Source organism: Nanorana parkeri, unplaced genomic scaffold (genome assembly GCF_000935625.1).
Source record: "Nanorana parkeri isolate BGI_ZX_2015 unplaced genomic scaffold, ASM93562v1 scaffold131, whole genome shotgun sequence".
Lineage (NCBI taxonomy): Eukaryota > Metazoa > Chordata > Amphibia > Anura > Dicroglossidae > Nanorana > Nanorana parkeri.
Genome location: NW_017306399.1, coordinates 577,701 through 597,665, shown reverse-complemented (window position 1 = coordinate 597,665; position 19,965 = coordinate 577,701). Strand labels below are relative to the sequence as shown.

The 19,965-nt window shown below is 42.2% G+C and overlaps 1 protein-coding gene across 11 annotated transcripts in view; it reads right to left on the bottom strand.

The window, feature by feature from the left end:
• NFIA (nuclear factor I A) overlaps positions 1-19,965 on the bottom strand; it is a 312,201-nt gene that overhangs the window by 57,735 nt on the left and 234,501 nt on the right. For 8 of the 11 annotated variants that reach the window (XM_018553863.1, XM_018553862.1, XM_018553864.1 and 5 more), the window contains one exon: positions 3,206-3,331. The exons of the other annotated variants lie outside the window; for them this stretch is intronic. In XM_018553863.1, coding sequence (XP_018409365.1) covers positions 3,206-3,331 — 126 coding nt within the window. The remainder of the gene's footprint in view (positions 1-3,205; positions 3,332-19,965) is intronic. 11 annotated transcript variants of the gene reach the window in all.

The following is a 19,965-nucleotide window of genomic DNA, read 5'->3' as shown; positions in this document are numbered from 1 at the left end:
CAGCATAAGAGGTATTAGCTGACCTTTGCGGCAGTCCATGTCTCCCACCTTTGCTCTATTCAAGCACTGTTGCCTCTGCCAGACCCTTCAGTATTTGACACGTTCGGGAGTGTCAGATAACGGTGTTCCCTGCCCTGCTGTTCATTCCTCTGACCACTACATCACAGCTGAGTTCCGTAGTGACATAGAGCTTAAGGGCCGGTGCAGACCTAGGCGACTCCTGACCGCGCGACAATCACGGAGTCGCCCACCACAGATGGTCGCGCTGTGGGTGCCATTATTTTCGAATGGCACCTCAGTCGTGCCGGAGCAGATTGCGCAGTGTTCCGCCGTGATTGCGCCCGTGCATCAGAACACAATAGAAATAGCAGTGCGTCGTGTATCGGAAAAAAATGGTACATGTACCTTTTTTCTGCAATTGCCGCGCAGCTGTCAGCCCATTGAAATCAACGGGGCCGCACGGCAATCGCTGTTTGCATTGTGCAGAACCGCTCGATCCCGGAACACTCAGGTGTGCTCCGGGCCTGGGGGATGAACTCGCGGCATGACAATCCTGGAGGTGTCGACTGCTGAATATTCTGGTGGAGGCTGCAGTGCTGGAATGGAGGGAAGATAGAAGATACGGGCCACTGGAGAGATGAGTAGTGACAAGGAGGTCATTATAAAGGAAACCTGTATCAAGACAACCGAATCAGATTGTGGCTTTTATTGTTTTTTTTTGTCGGTGGGAATTAAACACTTAATAACTTCTGAGTTGTTATTTGCAAAGTTACTATCATCCATCAGGGTGTGTTTGCTCCAGAGACAAAAAAAAATGAAAATAAATGATAATTTAGATCTGCATAAATTCCTCATATAGGATTTTTAGATGTATGGGAAGAACGGGGCAACTAAAAATAGTGAGCTCTGCATGTTCCAAAAGGACATAATGACATATTAATACAAATGTGTTTTCAGAATCCAACTGTGGTTGAATATACTTATGAAAGTTCTGTTACACTGAACGGATTGAACTAAGCAGAAGTTGTTTTATTTTATCTTATTAATATAGGAAGTTACCGGAATATACAGGAGCAGCAGACTGGTTACATGATCTCAGCCGAGGTAAAGCCACTTGTCTGGAACTCAGGGACTGCTTTTTAATGATGACAGGTACAGCCTTTTTTGCAAAATGATAATACTGCTGTATATTGTTTATTATCAGGAAATTATTCAAGAAGACTTGTAAAGTTACTAAATAGTCCACTTTAAATTGTAAGCATGAGGTGGAAGCCATGATGTTTTGCAGAGTCAACAATGCCTCAGTTTTTTTAATTTGCACTGCGTGGACTATCTTCACTTAATAATTAACAATAGGTCACATCCACGTATGTACTGTAGATGGTGAGTTTTGACTTCATGGACCTGCTATAGGTAGTACCATGAACCTCTCATGCTAGATCATTCCAACTGGAGAGACTTAATACAAAAATCATTAATAAACTTACCAATCGTTTTAATTCATACCTGGTACTGGTTCATGTGAAAGTGGTCTTCAGAAGTTCCTTTTCTGCAGGTGAAAACTCCACTAACCCATAGTTCCTAGTTCTTATACAAATGACCCTTGTTGGGTTTTGGGTTTGCCCCTTTGCTGTCTATTTTAAGGACAACACTAACAGTAGACAAGACCAGTTCCCTGAAACCCTCATGGCTCAAATAAGCTTTTTGGTTACGGTAGAAAAACATTGGTCTAGCATAACCTAAAGGCTTTTTCTGCCACTGGAATATCTCCTTTGACTAAAGATTACCCTAAAGATAGAAAAATAGACAATGCAAACATTTCCATGGTCTACTATCTAAGGTCAGATCTCTCACAAGGAATGATTGGCAATGGGACACTGGCCCATCCCCGCTCAAACCACACAGCACTGGGACGCGCCTTATTTGTTCTCTCCAATTAGGCACAAGTGTGTTCATGGGAAGGAGCGGTCCCTAATTGATTAAAGACCATTTCCAACTGTTGCCTTCTCTGCTTGCAATAACAAGCATTCCCAGTGCTTACATAAAATCTGAGAAACAAATTCACACTCTAATGCAACCAATGCATCTATTGAAATATCATCTGTTTATGACGAGCCCAACATTTTAATGATAATTTATTACCACTCCGCATATTCTGGTCAGGTACAGATCATCATCTGAATAACAGGAGCCAATCCAAATGTCAAAAGAACTTCTACTGAACAGGAGCCCATATGCCTGGTTGCGCCAACAGTTCCAAGCTGGCCAACAGACTTTTGCCCATGACATGGGGCTGCTATAGAAGGGCAGATGCTTTGATGAGATTAACGGATGCTAAGTCATCTGCCACCGCAACTGGCTGCAACATCCTCCTTAACTCCAATCAACACGTGGATGCGGAGGTGAAAATTTGTTCCATTTCCTCAAAAGGAAAAGGGACTTATAGGACTTTGGTGGCTCATGTGCTTTCCACAGTCTTTTCAATGTTTAGAAAAACTTATCACATCTTCCTGGTAACTCTACCCGATTATTACCCAGTCCTTGCAATCACACCCTGCGGACACTCTAAATACCTTCCATCTCTTCCATATAGGAGCAAAATGACCAATATTTGTGTTTCATTCTTTTTTGTGTGGATGAGAAGCACACTGCTGGCACACGCTCACATAAATAGAAGCTCAAATGCAGCAAAACCTTCTGCAAATGTTTGTTGTTCTTGCGTCCTCCTGTATCAAACAATATTGGTCAGCATTGTATCATTAAAAATTGATGTCATCCATTCAAGATCATACACCCAAACAAAGAACTGTGAGAATCATTGTTCCCTGTAAAGGCATTAGAATGCTTTTAAAAATAAATATAAAGAAACAAAAAAGCAAGAGCAGTAAAACAATCACAAATATGTATTTTATCTAAAAAAAAAAATACCCAATGATCATTTCTGACAATGAATTAAATCTCAAATAACCAAATGAAAACTTAGCACAAATGAGGTAAAGAGGAACAGTAGGTGGTATTTACTCACAAGGTTGATTTCAGTAATATCAAGAAAATTGAGATTTTTTGGCAGCAGAGATCATGTACTGTACAAAACAAAGCATTGAATTCTAAAAACCTATGTACATCTACATCTGAGGACGCTAACACAGCGCAAACCTTGTCAATATTAGGTGGGGGAGGGGGGGCTCCTCAGATATGGCCTCACCTCTGGGTCCTGTAATGACAGGTCGATGATGCTGTGTAAACGCCGTTCCAAGAGAAGAGGTCTGCGAAGGAGAAGGACTGCTGAAACCAGACTTCTCTGACTTCTTTAAGGTAGGCGATGGCATTCCTGGCAAGAATGATTGATAAGTGCAATTTAATAATGCTAAGTCATGGAACCACAGCCTATGCATTGTGAACGTGGCTGTCGAAGCAAGATCCATTTAGCGATACTCAACCTTACGCGAGGCCCTTGGCAAAAATGCCCAACCTATGCCCTCTAAAAACATGGCCAACCCATGCCCTCAGGAAACATGGCCAACCTGTGCTCCATAAACATGGCCGACTGGTGCCCTTGGTAAACATGTGCCATATGCCCTCTCTAGAGTGTAGAGCTCAAGATGGCTCTGCCTGGCCTGGAAACACTTTCTGAACTGTCTGACCTACTCAAAACCAAAGGTTTGTGATTGAACTTTACGGAGGTTTGACAATAAAACCATAGAAGCAAAGATGAAGGATTTTTCTTAACAACTTGGACCTCTGGACAGTTTGGCCTTGGAAGTCATCTGACATCTGTGTTTCTAGTTGAGGAATTGGTTTTGAAGGAGCAAAGGTTGAGTATCACTAAACAGGCCTTTTAGGGGGAAAAAAGAAGGTAAGACAACAAAATACTAGCAGCAAGGATAATTAGTACATTAGCAGAAGGTTAATTGTCAGTTGTATGGTCAGGAAGATAAATAAGTAACGAACCTTTGTGTTTTCACTATGATGAAACTAATCATTTTCAGATGTTCTTGTGTTTCAGTGTGATGTCCTTCTGAATGCATGAGCTGTGTATTAGGCTAGCTGACAAGAATTCTGACTTAAAGTCTAAAGCCAAAACGTAATTTTTTGCCTAGATTTGGGAATTATTAAAACCCCTGTCATCGGTGTCCAATTAGGAAAACGTTCCCTCACTTGTCCTAAAGCCACCACAGTGTCAGAAGATAATTGCTTCTAAGTGAGGGAAATCTTCTCCTTGTTGTCACAGAAAAAAAGTGTCCCCATTGGAAGACCTCTTCTCTATTTCTGTTCCGGTGACAACTCTAGGGGCTGATTTATAAAGTGCTCACCCAGTGTATAGAACAACATCTGCCCAGCTATACAATGGATATATACTTTATAAATCAGCCCTTCCTTACATATCAAACTGAGATGGTGATTCTCCCTAGTGGGTGGTATGACACATTTCAGGCCAGTCTGTCTCCTTTTAGCAGAACTATGTATGCTGGACAGTTGGAAGTTCTGAGAAGCATTTCCACTAATCTTGATTTCTAATCTGAACCTTAGCCTACATGATAGAGAGGTTAATGGCAGTATTACCATTGCATCCTATATCCTGTATGTAATTAAATTACAATATGCAAAAGTTTACTGAAAACTTTCAGATTACCATAAAATCGAAACTCCGTCCAAATGCTGATTTGCCTTCATCTGGTTTTCAAGATAACTGGGATTTTATCTTGTTTATATCTAGGGGGGTAGAGGATACCACGTGGATTATGTAAAGTCACATTCTGGCTCCTTTGATCTCTCAGAGACTGCTGTGTCTTGAGATATTCCTAGTTTTCTAATATCGTGGTCATCATAAAGCCAAGCGATGGTGTCATGCCCGTCACTTTCAAATTGATTCTCCATTGATGAACCTCTTCTGACATATTCATCATATACCTCTTAAAGTGAATTTAAAGAAGTCCATTTAGTTTTAGTTTTGTATAAACTGGGGAAGGGTTAGAATTTTGTTTTTTACTGCCAGAGTAGGAGCGCTGGATCTCATGACTGAGTGGATCTATGAGGGGAGGCCAATAAGTACTTACCCTCACCATGATCAAGATGTGCTAGGGATCTGACATTTTGCAGGTTTATAGGAGGATATCTTAGTAATATGCATGCCAACTTTTGTTTTTGTAGGTTGTGGTGAATTATAGTCAGAACCAAGAGAAATGGAGTAGGTGTCATGCCGGACAAAGTTGAATACCGAGCCGTGATTAGGTTCCTCCATCTTCAAGGGAAATCTGCCCAAATAATCCATGAAGAGATGTCAGCTGTGTATGGAGACGATTGTCTTAGCACTTTACTAAGATATCCACCTCTAAATTTCAGATCCCTAGCACATCTAGATCATGGTGAGGGTAAGAACGTATTGGCCTCCCCTCGTGCTTATGCAGTTGTTTCCACATGCTGCTCTCTGATATTACAGAGCCTTATCCAGGTACTTACAGGGTTATTCACAGAAGGGTGTAGAGTTTGGAGAAGGCCGGAGAAGTGAACAATCTAGGACAACATCGCTGAACCGGAAAGTGAGCTGAATTGGAGAATTTTTCCAAATCAGCTATTTTGGCCTAGATTGTTTACTTCTCCCATGTTCCCCAAACTCTTCACCCTTTTGTGAAAAAGCCTGTCAGAGTCAGATCATTGAGGTCAAAAGAAAGAGAGCTCCAGATCAATTTCATCTGTTGTTTGCATTCAAAAAAAGCCAATGAGGGGAATTTATCAAAACTGGAGCAGACAAAATTTGGAGCAGTTACCCATGGCAGCCAACCAGCTTCTCTCTTCAGCTTGTTTAGTTAAGATTTGAAAATAAGAGATGCTGATTGGTTGCCATGCACAGCTGCTCCAGGTTTTGTCTGCTCCAGTTTTTATAAATTCCCCTCAATGTGTTTCAAGGGTTCCAAAAAGACCCCCTTCATCAGGGCTTAGATGAAGTGACTGGCAGCATATCTTTACATGAATACAAAGATTTCACAGTTAATCATACCCATCTCTGTCCAAATTGGACCGTTCTGTTACATCTCTGAGCCCAGATCAAGTTGATCTTTTTAAACTCCTGTAATGAGTTAGATGAATATTGAATGCAAACAATAATTAAAACTCATTTGGACAGAAATTCACCCTATTTGTCCTGGTGACCACTGCCAACATTTTGAGATGTTACCAAAACAAGAATAGAGTGGAAATATCTGTAAAAAAAAATAAGTCAAGGATACTGGACTTGCTGTATTTTTCTTGAAGACGTTTCACTGGTCATCCAACCAGCTTTCTCAATTCAGAATGACTTGTACAAAAATCCTCTGGGTACTCTTTTGTACAAGTCATTCTGAATTGAGAAAGCTGGTTGGATGACCAGTGAAACATCTTCAAGAAAAATACAGCAAGTCCAGTTGCCTTGACTTATTTTTTGACAGATATACCATGACCTGGATGAATGAGAACCCTCACAGACAGTGTGGAAATAGTCCATTGGGAACACCTGCTATGGGGACAACTAAGATGAGGTTTTCCCTCACTTTAGAAGGTTTCTTCTCACTTCTTGTGTCTACAGGACAGGAAGTGAAGGACATTCTCCCTAATGGGACAGCGGTAGTGGTTTACACCCTACCCTACTCTATTCAAAATGAAAATAGGTTTTGGCTTTAGATATACATTAAAACCTTATACATTTCCCTGGAATTCTTTGAGAGCTATAAGAAACCAGAAAGCGAATCCACCCATCTGTGTCCAACCACACTAAAAAAAAAAATCAGATGGAGCTGTCCTTGAACAATATGCATGTGTGGCTTGTATAATGATGCAACGTGATGTAAATTGTTACTCTGTTTATAGTAAGTGATTACTTCTTGCCCAGCCTTACGATTAAAATGAAATATATGTATATAGTGTACTTGTAGTTGTTGCAGCTCTTTGAAACCTTCCGTACACAGGAAACCAACTTTTGCCTGTCTGCCATGTCGCTTATCAGCGGTATATTTAGAAGTGTGTGCACGATAAGACCATATGAACTGACAATCAACAGACACAAGTAGACGGCTCATTATAATGGCCGGAGGTGGGAGACGAGGAGTCAGTGTTATTCAATGCAAAGCGGTTAGTCACATTCGGAAAATCATGGTGCAGTTTGGCATGTTGCATTGGCAGGACGGTGCTCTGGTTAGTGAAAAAAACATAAAATAACATTCTATAAAAAGGTTAGTACAGTGAGGAGCGCACTCTGCATGCAGATAAACATTCTGACATTCATATGATTTCATAAACAGCAGCAAAGTATCATATATTTCTGCTGATGCCACTTTTAATGTTTTTTATTTTATTTTATTATCCCCGGTTTCAATGCTTCCTTGCTTCCCCCATATCTACTGGCTCTATTATATTTGCCTAAAGGCAATCTACAGTAAAGTATAATGTATGAAAAACCTCAGATGCAAGCTGCCATTCTGTAAGTCATTCCGAAGCAGAAAAGATAAACAAATTTATCTTTGCCGCAATGGGCCTTCACTGTGCCAGGAACCAGTATGGGCGGAATTTATCAAAACTGGAGCAGTTGCACATGGCAACCAATCAGCGTCTCTCTTCAGTTTGCTCAGTTAAAGCAGAACCATGGGGTACATTTTCGACTCCATAGTTCTCCTTAGGGTAACGGGAGGACATACCATGTCCTACCATGACCCAAAGCTCAGTATATCGCGAGCTACAGCTCGCGATATACTGAGACAGCCGCAGCCTGTTGCAGGGAGCGGTGAGTGACAGTCACGGCTCTCTGCAGGGACATGATCGAGAAGTGAGTGAGCGCCGGTATGTGTTCACTCACTTTCCGATCTATGGAGCCGACCTGTGACAGTTTCATTGTCACATGTCGGCTCGAACTATGAGGATGAGTGTAAATCACTCACCTCATAGTTCTCCTTTAAGATTTGAAAATGAGACAGAGAAGCTGATTGGTTGCAGTGCAAATCTACTCCAGATTTTGTCTGCTTCAGTCTTGATAAATTCCCCCCTATGTATTTTAGGTGACATAGAGCATCATGCATTTTTAAATGTTAAAGTATTTTTATAATTGGCTGTGAGGAACTACAGGTCCCAGTATGGTGAAAGTGTGCCGGCTGCTTTATAATGCTTAGATTTCAGTGTATATGAAACAGATATGTCACAAACAGACCAGTAGTGGCTTTAAAAGCTCATTAGCATGGAGTATGTTCAGCTCTTATGGTGCTTTTGCCAGAGGGACTTACAGAGGGCAGAAGCTACTTTTGGACGATATCAATAATTCTTTTTTGTTACTTAATGCTAAGCTGAATTCCTGTGTGTGTGTGTATATATATTTATTATGGTTCCTGCATAGGTCCTGAATTTTATTTTTGCATGCCCATCCCTGGTATCGATGGCTACTACAGTGAGCCTCTTTTGGCCCACAGTGGCTAATATCCAGGCAAATAATACTTATATTTGTCATTGTAAAAATGGCTTTTCAATACATAATTACAATGACAAAGCTAAAACAATGAAGAGATCATGTTTCATGCTGTTGCTGCTGAGTAATCAGCAGTCGAAAGTCCCTGCCCTCTATAGCAAAAAGCATGAAGGGAGCTGGATGATGCATAGAATTTATTATCCCATTGTTGTACTGATCTGGACACTACAGGACTCATTGGAAGCATACTTTTCATCTGTTTACTGAACTGTGGCATGTCCTAGTCTCCTCTTCTTAGTGGCAGAGCTGTACTGAAGACTATGGATAGGTAACTGGCATGCTACACCCTGCAGGCCGGTAGGTTATCCTGGGATTTGTAGTTCCTGAACAGTTAGAAGGACAGATGTTGGCAGCATCTAATATGTATCAGATTTTTTTTTGTCTTCCACACTATTTGCACAACTAAAAATTCTAAACTTATCATTTATCATAAATTTGTAAAAATATAAACAACCTCAATATAAGCCCCTCTGTAGCTGACTGGGAGGCTGATAAAAACATTAAGTGGACATCAGAGATTAGTGACATTGTGTGATGCGACGCAGCCGTTTCCGATCATTCCATCATTCCGAGGCATGCACATATGTGTGACCGGCAGAAATGCAAGCGCCATGGCCAAAGTCAGAGGTCTTCCATGTTGCAGGAATCATTTCTGTTGTGCGGCGGAGCTCCATCAGTGGGAGCCGCCAAAGTCTACACTTCGCAAACCTCATATCCAGAGGATATTAAAGTATACCATGTTTCAAGAAGATGAATCTGTTACAATATTGCAAAATGCACACACAAGGAAACTATAAAATATGAACTGCAAACACAAATGTTGAAAAGTACTTTGTATCAAGTTATGAACCACCAAAGATTGTTTGTAGAATGTAAACACAAAGCTCCAGTTTGGTTAAGGAATAACAATCCCCCACAGGTGAACTATATACTGTACATTGCAAGGATTTCAGCAACTCCCATTCCAGGGCATGGCTGAAATTTGATTTGTATCTCAGTGTAGACATCTGGAAAAAGCAGTGAGTCGATCATACAGTCGATCATAGAGGCAGAAAATTGAATTTTGGGGGGTGTTCTGCACAAAAAGAGTGGATAAACCACCGTCAGGCGGCCATATTGCAAGTAAGTCACATGAAATGTTCGTAAATTGCTATAAGCAGTCACATTCAACTAGACTTATTGTAATGTTAAAAACATTTCTTAGGTTATCTAAACAGCTTCTTCTGAACATATCTCAGCATTTATACCCACATCATACCAGGAACATACCTCAGCATTTATACCCACATCATACCAGGAACATACCTCAGCATTTATACCCCCATCATACCAGGAACATACCTCAGTATTTATCATCATACCAGGAACATACCTCAGTATTTATCATCATACCAGGAACATACCTCAGTATTTATTCCCCTCATCATACCAGGAACATATCTCAGCATTTATACCCCCATCATACCAGGAACATACTTCAGCATTTATACCCTCATGATACCAGGAATATACCTCAGCATTTATACCCCCATCATACCAGGAACATAACTCAGCATTTATATCCCCACCATACCTGGAACTTACCCCAGCATTTACTGTATATACCCAACAAACCAGGAACATACCTCAGCATTTATATCCCTCATTATTCCAGGAACATAAGTCAGCATTTATACCCCTCATCATACCAGGAACATACCCAAAGGTAGAACATACACCTTAATCCAATCACCATGGAATGTGTAGATGTTGATTGTCCAAGAACAGGATGGGAGGTGTGAAAGTTGTGGAACCACCCTGTTCTTGTTACATAATCCAATACTTGGTGTCAAAAGTCTGTGCAGGCGCTAATCACAGGATTGGAATTGTGAACTGTTGTCACTGGAGTAGCAATGTAAAATTACATTATATGTGGAAAACGCAGAGTGTTGAAGGCTCCAGTCCCTTTTCAAGGACGGTTGTTTCATTTTGACACAGATGACCTCTTTCATGCCTCGTGAACGAATTGTCCCCTCAATGTCTAAAATGTGCACCTGGAAAGAATGTCCCTTTTCCTTTTGTCTTGTTCACAACATGTCCGTTGAGCTGCGTTTTTTTGCCCACCACTGCACGTGTATGGTGTGAACAGAGCAGACAGAGAACAACTGTTTTCCACGTGCCCTGTTTGCACTATACATATGCAGTGGCGGGCAGAAAAGTGTAGCTTAATGAACATGGTGTGAACAAGCCCTTGTTTAGGAATACTGTTCAGTCTTGACTTGTACAATTTGTCCTTCAATGTTTTCCCATTCATTTGTTTTAAAGGTTGCCTGGTCTCCCCAATGTTACAGGTCTTTGCATCCCCCACTGCACTGCATATACCAAGTTGCTATTGGATGTACAGGGCAAGTTTCTGTCTGCGTGTATTGCTGGGCTTAAAAGAGACATGGATGCGATAAAGAGCCTTCTGAGTTCTGGAATTTTAGAACCATTCTGTTTTTGGACAATCGACATCTGCCTTAACACATTCCATGGTGGTGGGATTAAGCTGTCTGAGCTCCATGTGGATATAAATGCTGGGCTATGTTCCTGACACTCATTAGAATGGATGACATGTCTTGGAGAAGCTACAAAGCATCCTCAACATCACAGAACAAGCCTAGCTAAATGTGACCAACTACTACTAGAGACCCAATGAACTGGATATATAGTAGAACCTTCACAGACGTAGAATTACATTATAACATGGCTTGGTAGTAATTACACTGCTTGGCAAAAAAAAAAAAAGTCACCATCTGAATTTAGTTTGGTTATGATCTGGGGTTGCTTCGGTTGGTCAGGTCTAGGTTCAGCAATGGTCTGACACCAAAAAAGGAAATCATGAATATACTGAATGACGAGTTTTTTCCATCAATGGATTTTTTTTCCTATTGGGCATATTCCAAGATGACAATTCCAGAATTCATTGCCCTCAAATTGTGAAAGAGTGGTTCAGGGAGGATGAAGCATCATTGTCACACATGGATTGGCCACTACGGAGTCCAGACCTTAACCCCATTGAGAATCTTTGGGATGTGCTAGAGAAGACTTTACACAGAAGTCTGACTCTCCCACCATCACTACAAGATCTTGGTGAAAACTTTGGATGGAAATAAATGTTACGACATTGCATAAGGCTACCGAAACGATGCCACGGCGAATGCATGCCGTAATCAAACCTAATACTGAGAGAGCTATGCAGCTTTGCTCAATCTATCTTTTTGGAGGAGTACCTGATAAAACTCCATAATTCAGAAACCTCCTGTGCTGGATTCGAGCCTTGAGTGACATGTCACTATGCTATGTGACCCCCGATGCATTTCTTCCTGGTTTGCTGCAGAGTGGTGGGATCAAGGCATCCTTCTGAATGTTTAAAAAAGTTCCTAATCAAGACGGTCAGTTGATGAAGTGTCTAACTCTACTGTATGTAGTTGTTCATATTAGGCTAATGATTCAATACGAGGATTTCCATAGCAGATCGCTGATCTGCTGATCGGTAAGGAAACTGTTCAGCCCAAGCTAGAGAAAGCACTATTCTTTCTGACCTTACTCATTTCTGTAGTGTTTAATTTTTCTGCATCATTTTGCACACACACATTGAACCATTCCCATCAGGCAGTGTGGCCAGGTCATACCTGCCCAGGTGGGCATTTTATATTTTAAATTTAAAAAAAATGGAAAATATCCAGTATATCTCTGCAATACATGTACATGTCCCTGTGTTTTGTTCTTTTTAAACATGCTGCAAATACAGAAAAATAACTGTTGATCTACCAGAAATCCAGTGAGCTTCTAACTTCCTGTTGTAGGCTGAGTGCCTCTGCTGCAATGAAATTCCAACCAGTGTTGTCAGCCTTGCCCATTTCTCCTCTACTGGACTACAGAACTCCTACCCCCACCCCACTTTGTACATTTTTATATTCATATGCATTTCCAGCAAAACAATACAGCTGCCTTGACTCCAAGTGCCTGCCCGCACACCGCGTGCCCATGTCAATAGATGAAAGTAGCCGTCCACCTACATTTCATGGGGATACCTCAGCTCTCTCAACCTTTAAAGCTCATATTTTAATCAATCTCTCCCAGATTTAATCACAATTCATACAGTTAAGCCCTGAAGAAGTAAGAGGCCTTTCTTGTAGAACACGCCCACTGTATTTTTTTCAATAACCTTTACAAACAAATTTTAAGCAATTTGACCATTTATACTAGGCGTTCCTAACGATATTCATAAGAAAGGCCTATAGCAATAGGAACCGATCTTCCATCGGCAGTATTTTTTGGTACAGGAACAAGGTTAAAAAAAACACTGCTGGGATATGATTTAGAGGGGTGCTAATTAGCCGGGTGCTAATTTTGGGTCATGCACATTCAAATCCTTTAAATATGAGGCTTTATAGCACTTTGCAGATGTGGCAGGACTATACGTCCAATGCTCCTTTCAATAAGCCTTTAATTTGAGACTGCTGGACCTGTACATGGCTTTTGTAAAAAACAAATCTTTATTGTACAGCTGCTCTGGATGACCTCACGTCGTCAACAAGAACTTCTACCGGATTTCAGCTTCTTATAAAGCCCCTCTCTCTGATTGTCTAATTAAAAGGCAAGGCGGTCAATACATCAAATCATATAAAAGTTGATCTAGAAACAATAGGCAGACCGTTCATTGCTAATTAGGTTCTGACTTCTATTGAGATGTACCGAGAGGAAGAAAAGGTCTGCGCAGTCATTCAGCAAGACAAGATGGACAATAGAACAGGAACTCTAGAACTCAAACCGTCTGACATTAGAGCTTCAGAACATCCGCCGGCCTCTTGGACTCCTCAGGGCACTAATGGCACCTGACTTTTTTTTTTTTTTTTAGTTATGGATAGAGTGGTGAGAGATGTAAATTCCTGTCCAAAGGGATGAGCTCAGGTTCTGACTGAACCCAGTTCAAACCTGAGCTCCTCCAAACCTGGAAGGAGCTCCTCCAAAACAGGGAAGGAAGCTCCTTCTATGCCACCCAATCAGCTGCTGGCGGGCAATTCCCCACCTGCAGCTTGAAATAAGCAAATGGGCGGGATGTAGTGACGTCCTTGAATTCATATGGCTATATGCCCATACATGGTAAATTACATTTACCTAATATGGTTATGTGTCAGCACAAGCAATCCCGCCCCTTTGTTTACATGCAGCCACGGGGCGGGCGGGTAATGCCCGGCCCACATGTGATTGGGTGGATCTTAATACTGTCTGATTCACCCTCCCCATCTGTCCTGCTGATCAGCTGATCATTGTGACCGGAACTGAAAGCCCAAAATCCAAAATTTTGAGTTGCAATTGGAACAAATCAGGACAATTAAAAAGAGTAAATCTCCATAACAAGGTCCCCCATAAAAGAATAGAAACCTGACATTTGTTGTAACCCCTCACCACTCTATTGAAATCATAAATAAATTTAAGTCAATTCTGTTTCTGTTCCCAAAAACAGCTCACCTCATTTAAGTCTCCCAAAATAATGTACCATCTCCCACTAGAACGATGGTGACTGTACTACTCTGGAGCCAATTGTCCGCCACGTTTCTGCAGGTATAAGGCCGTCGGTACAGCTCGGAGGCTGAGAGGGTTAACCCACAGACCTCTTGTCTCATTTATCAATCACTTTAATGAAAACTGATGACAAGGCAGAGCCGCGGCTTTAACTAATGCAAAGAGGGAACAAAAAAAAATATAATTAATTAGCCCTGACAAATATTCAATACGGCAATTTTTTCTTTATTCTTTTAAGCAGATGCCGTATATATCTCTTAAAATGTTAGACTATTTACCTCATCCTCCTAATTCTTCATTTGGTGCTTTATTAATAGCACAGCAATTTGTCACTTAAAAAAATAAATAAATCAGAGGTTAGGAAAAAAATCGCCTTGCAAAAATATGATTATGCACACAGGTGTACTGTACAATGTCAAATGCCAGCAGCAAGATCCTGCGTTTTAATTGGTCCCCACATATAACGGTGTAATGTTTACATGTGTACAGTGCTAATGCAGCCTATTGGTTGCTAGTATGCAGGCGGTCATTGATATTTTTGCAGTCAACGGTTTACATTTTAGATGTTTGTGAGCTTCCAACCTTGTGGCGACAGTTTGGGGAAGGCCCTTGATTGTTGGCGGGCACGCGGTAAAGGGGAAGGGCCAGTCTATACTTACATATCCAGAGGAAAAGTCCATGAACCCATCGCACTCATGACCGCTTTTTCCATATAAATTAGGTGGGTGCAGCGGTAGTTGACGGATGGCAACCATCTTGAACACAAGGCGAAATAGGCACACCAGCACTCCAAATGCAGATCAAATGTGTCTATTTATTGACGTACATGCACATATTACACTGGTGCAAGGTTTTGGGACCTCGCAGGTTCCCCTTTCTCAGGCAGACCATGTAATAAAAGTGCAGGTGAACGCACATACAGAACACAGGTAGCACATAACGTTGTACCGATGTGATATGCTGCATTTACGTCAATAAATAGACGCATTTGATCTGCATCTGGAGTGCAGGTCTCACTATTTCTACATATCCAGAGGAGACACAACACTCCTCAATCTAGCCTCAGCTCAGCCTCTCTAGCGGATACCGTTTTGATTCTAATCCAAACCATTGTTTAAGCCCTAAAAAAGTAGAAGGCCTGTCCCCTGAAACGGGTTGGCTGCACCTGATGCTCTTATTCAACGGATACGTTAAACAAATTTTCAAGTGAGATGTGACATTTGCACTGGGACCTCCTAACCACACATCCAAGATGGTATCTATGGAGGGATCCATGGTTGTCACCTAGACTGCATTCCTGATATGCAGTGTTGTCTGCCCCGGGCGCCCAGAACTCTGGTTACGCCACTGCTTATATGCAATAAAAATACGTCTTCCTCTTTACTACACGGGGGCGTAGGGAAATTCGCAGCCTACAGGAAGATAATGTTTGTGATTTCAGCATTTCTGGCAAGATCAACAGATTTCTGTACTAACTGAAAATATTCTTCAACTGAATCAATGGAAACTAATGCAGCCAGCACTGCAATGTATTACATGTATGCTCCCGGGATTAGATATCCTTTAAGTTGAGTTTGCATGTACTTTAAAGAGGCACTCTGCTTTCACAGAGAAAATGGAAAATCCTTATACTTAATCGCAGTCTCTGATATACAGAAGACCACGTGAGGGAGCAAACCAACTTACAAACCTGTATATATATTAGTTTTCCAAATGTGGAACAGCAATCAAGTACAATTAAAAGAAATGTCCTCCCTTTTAGATGTAAGCCCTCAGGGGCAGGGCCCTTCTTAACATCTTGTCTTGAATTGTATTGTGATTGTAATGTCTTCCTTATAGTGTAAAGTGCTGCGCAAACTGTTGGCGCTATATAAATCCTGAATAATAATAATAATGCCATAGATTACTTTTAAGCAAGCCCTACATGTACTGTATGTATATAATGAGCTGATTCTGTGTGTACGTCTGTGTAGATTGCGAGCTCCTCTGCTGCAGCGGCTGATTGGTCTTTTGTAAAGATTGCAGCAAAAACCTGTCAGCGCTACAAGTACAAGAATGAACACGCATCTCCTGGATGATAGAAGTGTCAAAAAACTTCTTAGAAAGTCACAGAAACAAAAGTCAAACCGTTCCACGTTAAATAATTTTCAGATGGCAGGGGGATAGGTCGAAAAAAACAGCTAAAGCTAAAGCAGAAGTATAGAATACAATCCACACAGGAGCAAAAAGGAGGGGAAAAAAAAAAAGATATATTTTCAAGACCCAAAATTGCTTGAACTGTGAAATCAAGTAATGAACAATAGAAAAGGTCTTGTCAGCAGGAATCAGCACTGAGCCGAGTCAGCAATTTCTGCCGAAACCTTATTATGGCCACGGATTCGATTCTTCATCCTTGCGCTGCTTCCCTCACAACAAATAAACTGACTTGACCTCCTCCTGTTACTTAATGCAAGTTGCCTGTCATTTTTCACTAAGCTCCCATCTTTCTCCTTGAGAGTCCTTCTCTCTGTATAGAAGGGGAGGGAAGAGATGCTGGAAGTCGGGCTTTAGATAACGGCATTGAGTCACTTTGGCTGCAGTCTGCGCTACAGGTCCGGGAAATGCAAGGCTGGTGCGTGGCGGAGGGGGGCGATAGCGATGACAGAATTTGATCAGGACATAAAATGACATTCTGTACTGTATTCCCCTTATATGAAACTGTGCAGAACACTCAGAAGATAGTGGAATGGTTTAAAGGGGGGAAATCAAAAATGATATATATGATGTAGTCTGTCACCAATATAAAAAAGTGCTTTGTGTTTTTCAGAGTACCCCTGTAACATAGTTACAATACCTGTTACTCTGGCCAGTAAGTATGTTATTTTTCAACTTCCTTTAACAAGCCAAGCTGTCCGGAAAATGTGGAAATTGTACGGATAAGACAACCCATTTAACATAGACAGGGGTGCTTACAATGTTCTGCTTTTATTCATATGGTGAACACCTCCATTCAAGAAAGGAAAGAAATGTTGCTGTAGCTGTTTACATAGGTGACTAACAAATTAAAGCCTAACTCCAGCTAACACTTTTTAAAGTCTGTCTAAGTCTACTAGTCTATCTAACACTACCTTCAATGCTGCTGTCCAAGGATGGTTAAGTTGCTCCTCCATAAATACAGTGGAGGTGCGAGTGTAGCCACCCTACGACAGGTTAGGGCAGTGGTGGCGAACCTATGGCACGCGTGCCAGGGAGGGCACACGGGGCCCTCTCTGCTGGCACGCGAGCCCAGGTTCAGGGACCACCAATGGAAATAGATCCGACCGACCCGAATCGCCTCAGTACGCGATCCGGGCCAGTCACAATCAGGCAGCGGCCTCTAAACAGGCAGATTAGACGGCCGCTTCCTCCTCGCTAGAACCTCGCGAGCGTGTTTAGAGGTCACCGCCGCTGCCTGATTGTGACCGGCCTGACTACAGAGGCAATCCGGGACGTTCTGATCCCCCGTGAGAGCCGCACAGCCTTTCCCCCATCCTGAGAGCCATACAAGTCCTCCCCCCGGGAGACCCCAGGGATGCAGCCCACCTCCCTGCAAAACAGGTAAGCAGGAGAGGGGGCAATGTTTTATTTATTCATTTTTATTAGTAGTTCTGTGTGTGTGTAATGTGTGTGTTTTAATAAGTGTGTGATGTGTGTGTTTCATTACGGGTGTATGTGTTTTATTAAGTATATAAATGTTTGAATATGCGTGTTTCCCTATTTTGCCTAAGGCCCCATTGTGCCTAAAATCCCGCTATTTTGCGCATTATCGTGAGAAGTCGCCGGCCAATATTATTCAATGGAGCTGTTAATGTACAGCTCCATGTCGCCCGTCGATGTCGCTTCAGCAGGATCCTTATTCCTGCGGATGTCGCACGACTTGTCTATTTTTGAGTGCAGCCCGACGGTGAAGGTCCAGCGATTTTTGCTGGGACGTCGCCCCGAACAGTTGCGCTATACCGGCCCTGCTTGTAAGGTATGTCGCTTGGTGTGAATTGGGGCCTAAGGCTGTGATGTTGAACGTTTCTTAAACCCGAGCGCCCGAACTGCAATACAGTACTCAGGGGCAAGCATCATATCCCCACTGGTATCCTGCCCGCCCAGTGACGTCACTGGTTGTCAGGAGCTGTGCGGGACATCACTGTTTGCCAGGAGCTCGACTGGACACTCACCAAGGTGTCCCATGTTGCTAAAAGCTGGTTAAGGGAGCAATCTGGGATGCTCTGGCTGGAAAGGGTGCGGCATGCATACTGCAAACTTGGTGCAGCAGAGCGGCCATTCTGACTGCTGCCCCCCCCCCCCCCGCCCACAGTCCCTCGCCCAATGTGACCCAAACAGATGCCACCTGAGGCAACAGCCTCATTATTGGGACAGCCCTGGACCCAGTGATGCCATCGTTGGGTCTCTGTGCTTTTCTGTGCTGCCCTGTGCAATGTAGAAGATCACGACTGGTGTTAGTGGCTGTACATAGCTTCCTGAAAACAGCAGACTGCCCTAGGTAATGCTCATATGTGGTGCTGAGCCTCCATGATTAAAAGAACTGAAATCCAATGAACAGGCCATGGACAGTAAGGATGGAAAGGAAATAGTTAGATCATGCTGAGTGCAGAGTAAGCAATTTCAGTCCAGGAGAGGAGCCTGTACAACTGTGCAAGACTGAAGGGAAGGCCGGAGTTCAGCTTTAATCTAAAAGTAGACGCCTGTGAATGGACAGACCGCCATTCACATTCAATTTTCTCCCAATTTCTTTTGGGCCAGCTTCTAACTGGTTCCATTTATATTCAGGCCTGCTATAGAGACATGCGACTGTCGCCTGACCCTGCCGGAAATAGAGGGAGACTGTCATCTAATCTCTATGTGCACCTACAATTTTACTCCTTTATAACCATGAAACTCAACAAAAGGCTCTGTGTACGTCTAATAGCACTAAGCACTTATCTGCACAGGATTAGGGCCGAGGGTCTGTTTTCTGTCTCTTTTGCTGACAGCTCTGTGACAACGCGGCTGAGGTTACAGACGCAATTAGTGAAAAGGTAACCTTTTCCCCCCCAAAAAAAACTTTTATGGTATCTTGCAAAATATTTTCTTTTATGAGATATCTTATCTGGAGGTCTGACTAGCAAGCTCTGCATAATTTCCTAAGTCTGGGTTAAACAAACATGAGTCAAAAACTGTACAGTACCCCTCCTGTCTGCGAGTGGATTGGGACCCGAGTGCTGGAAAAATGCAGATTGTTACAAGAGGAAGTCAGTATAGACAATGTTTACATTTGTCTTGCTTATCTCCAATTGTGCTGGAAAAATGTTTTTGTATGAAACTGAAAGGGTGATAGGTGTGCCATATGTACACACATTATATCGCCAACAGTATGTGGACACCCCTCTAAAAGACTGAGTTCAGGTGTTTCCAGTGAAGGGTAATGGTAATGACCCAGCATACAAAGACATTCTACACAATTGTGTCAATAGTTTGGTGAAGGCCCTTTTCTGTGCCATCATGACTGTGCTCCCCATGTTCAAAGCCAGCTCCATGGTTTGACCAGTTTGGTGTGGAGGAACTCTAGTCCCTCAACTCTACCCTGACCTCAATCCTACTGAAAACCTTTGAGATAAATTGGAACACTGACTGTGAGCTAGGTCTTCTCTCCAACATCAGTACCTAACCTCACAATGCTTTTGGGGTTAAATAGGCACAAATGGCCATGACACTTTCCAAAGTCTAGTGAAAAGCCTTCCCAGAAGAGTGGAGGCTGTCATAGCTTCAAGGGGAGAGGGAGGAGGGCAAATTCATATTAATGGCAATGGTTTTGGAATGGGATGTCCACACACTTTTATAGCCATATAGTATACAGAGACTATCCCAGGCTTGGTAACTGGGTGAGTGAAAATGGTGGCATAGAATGCTGTCTGGTCCAA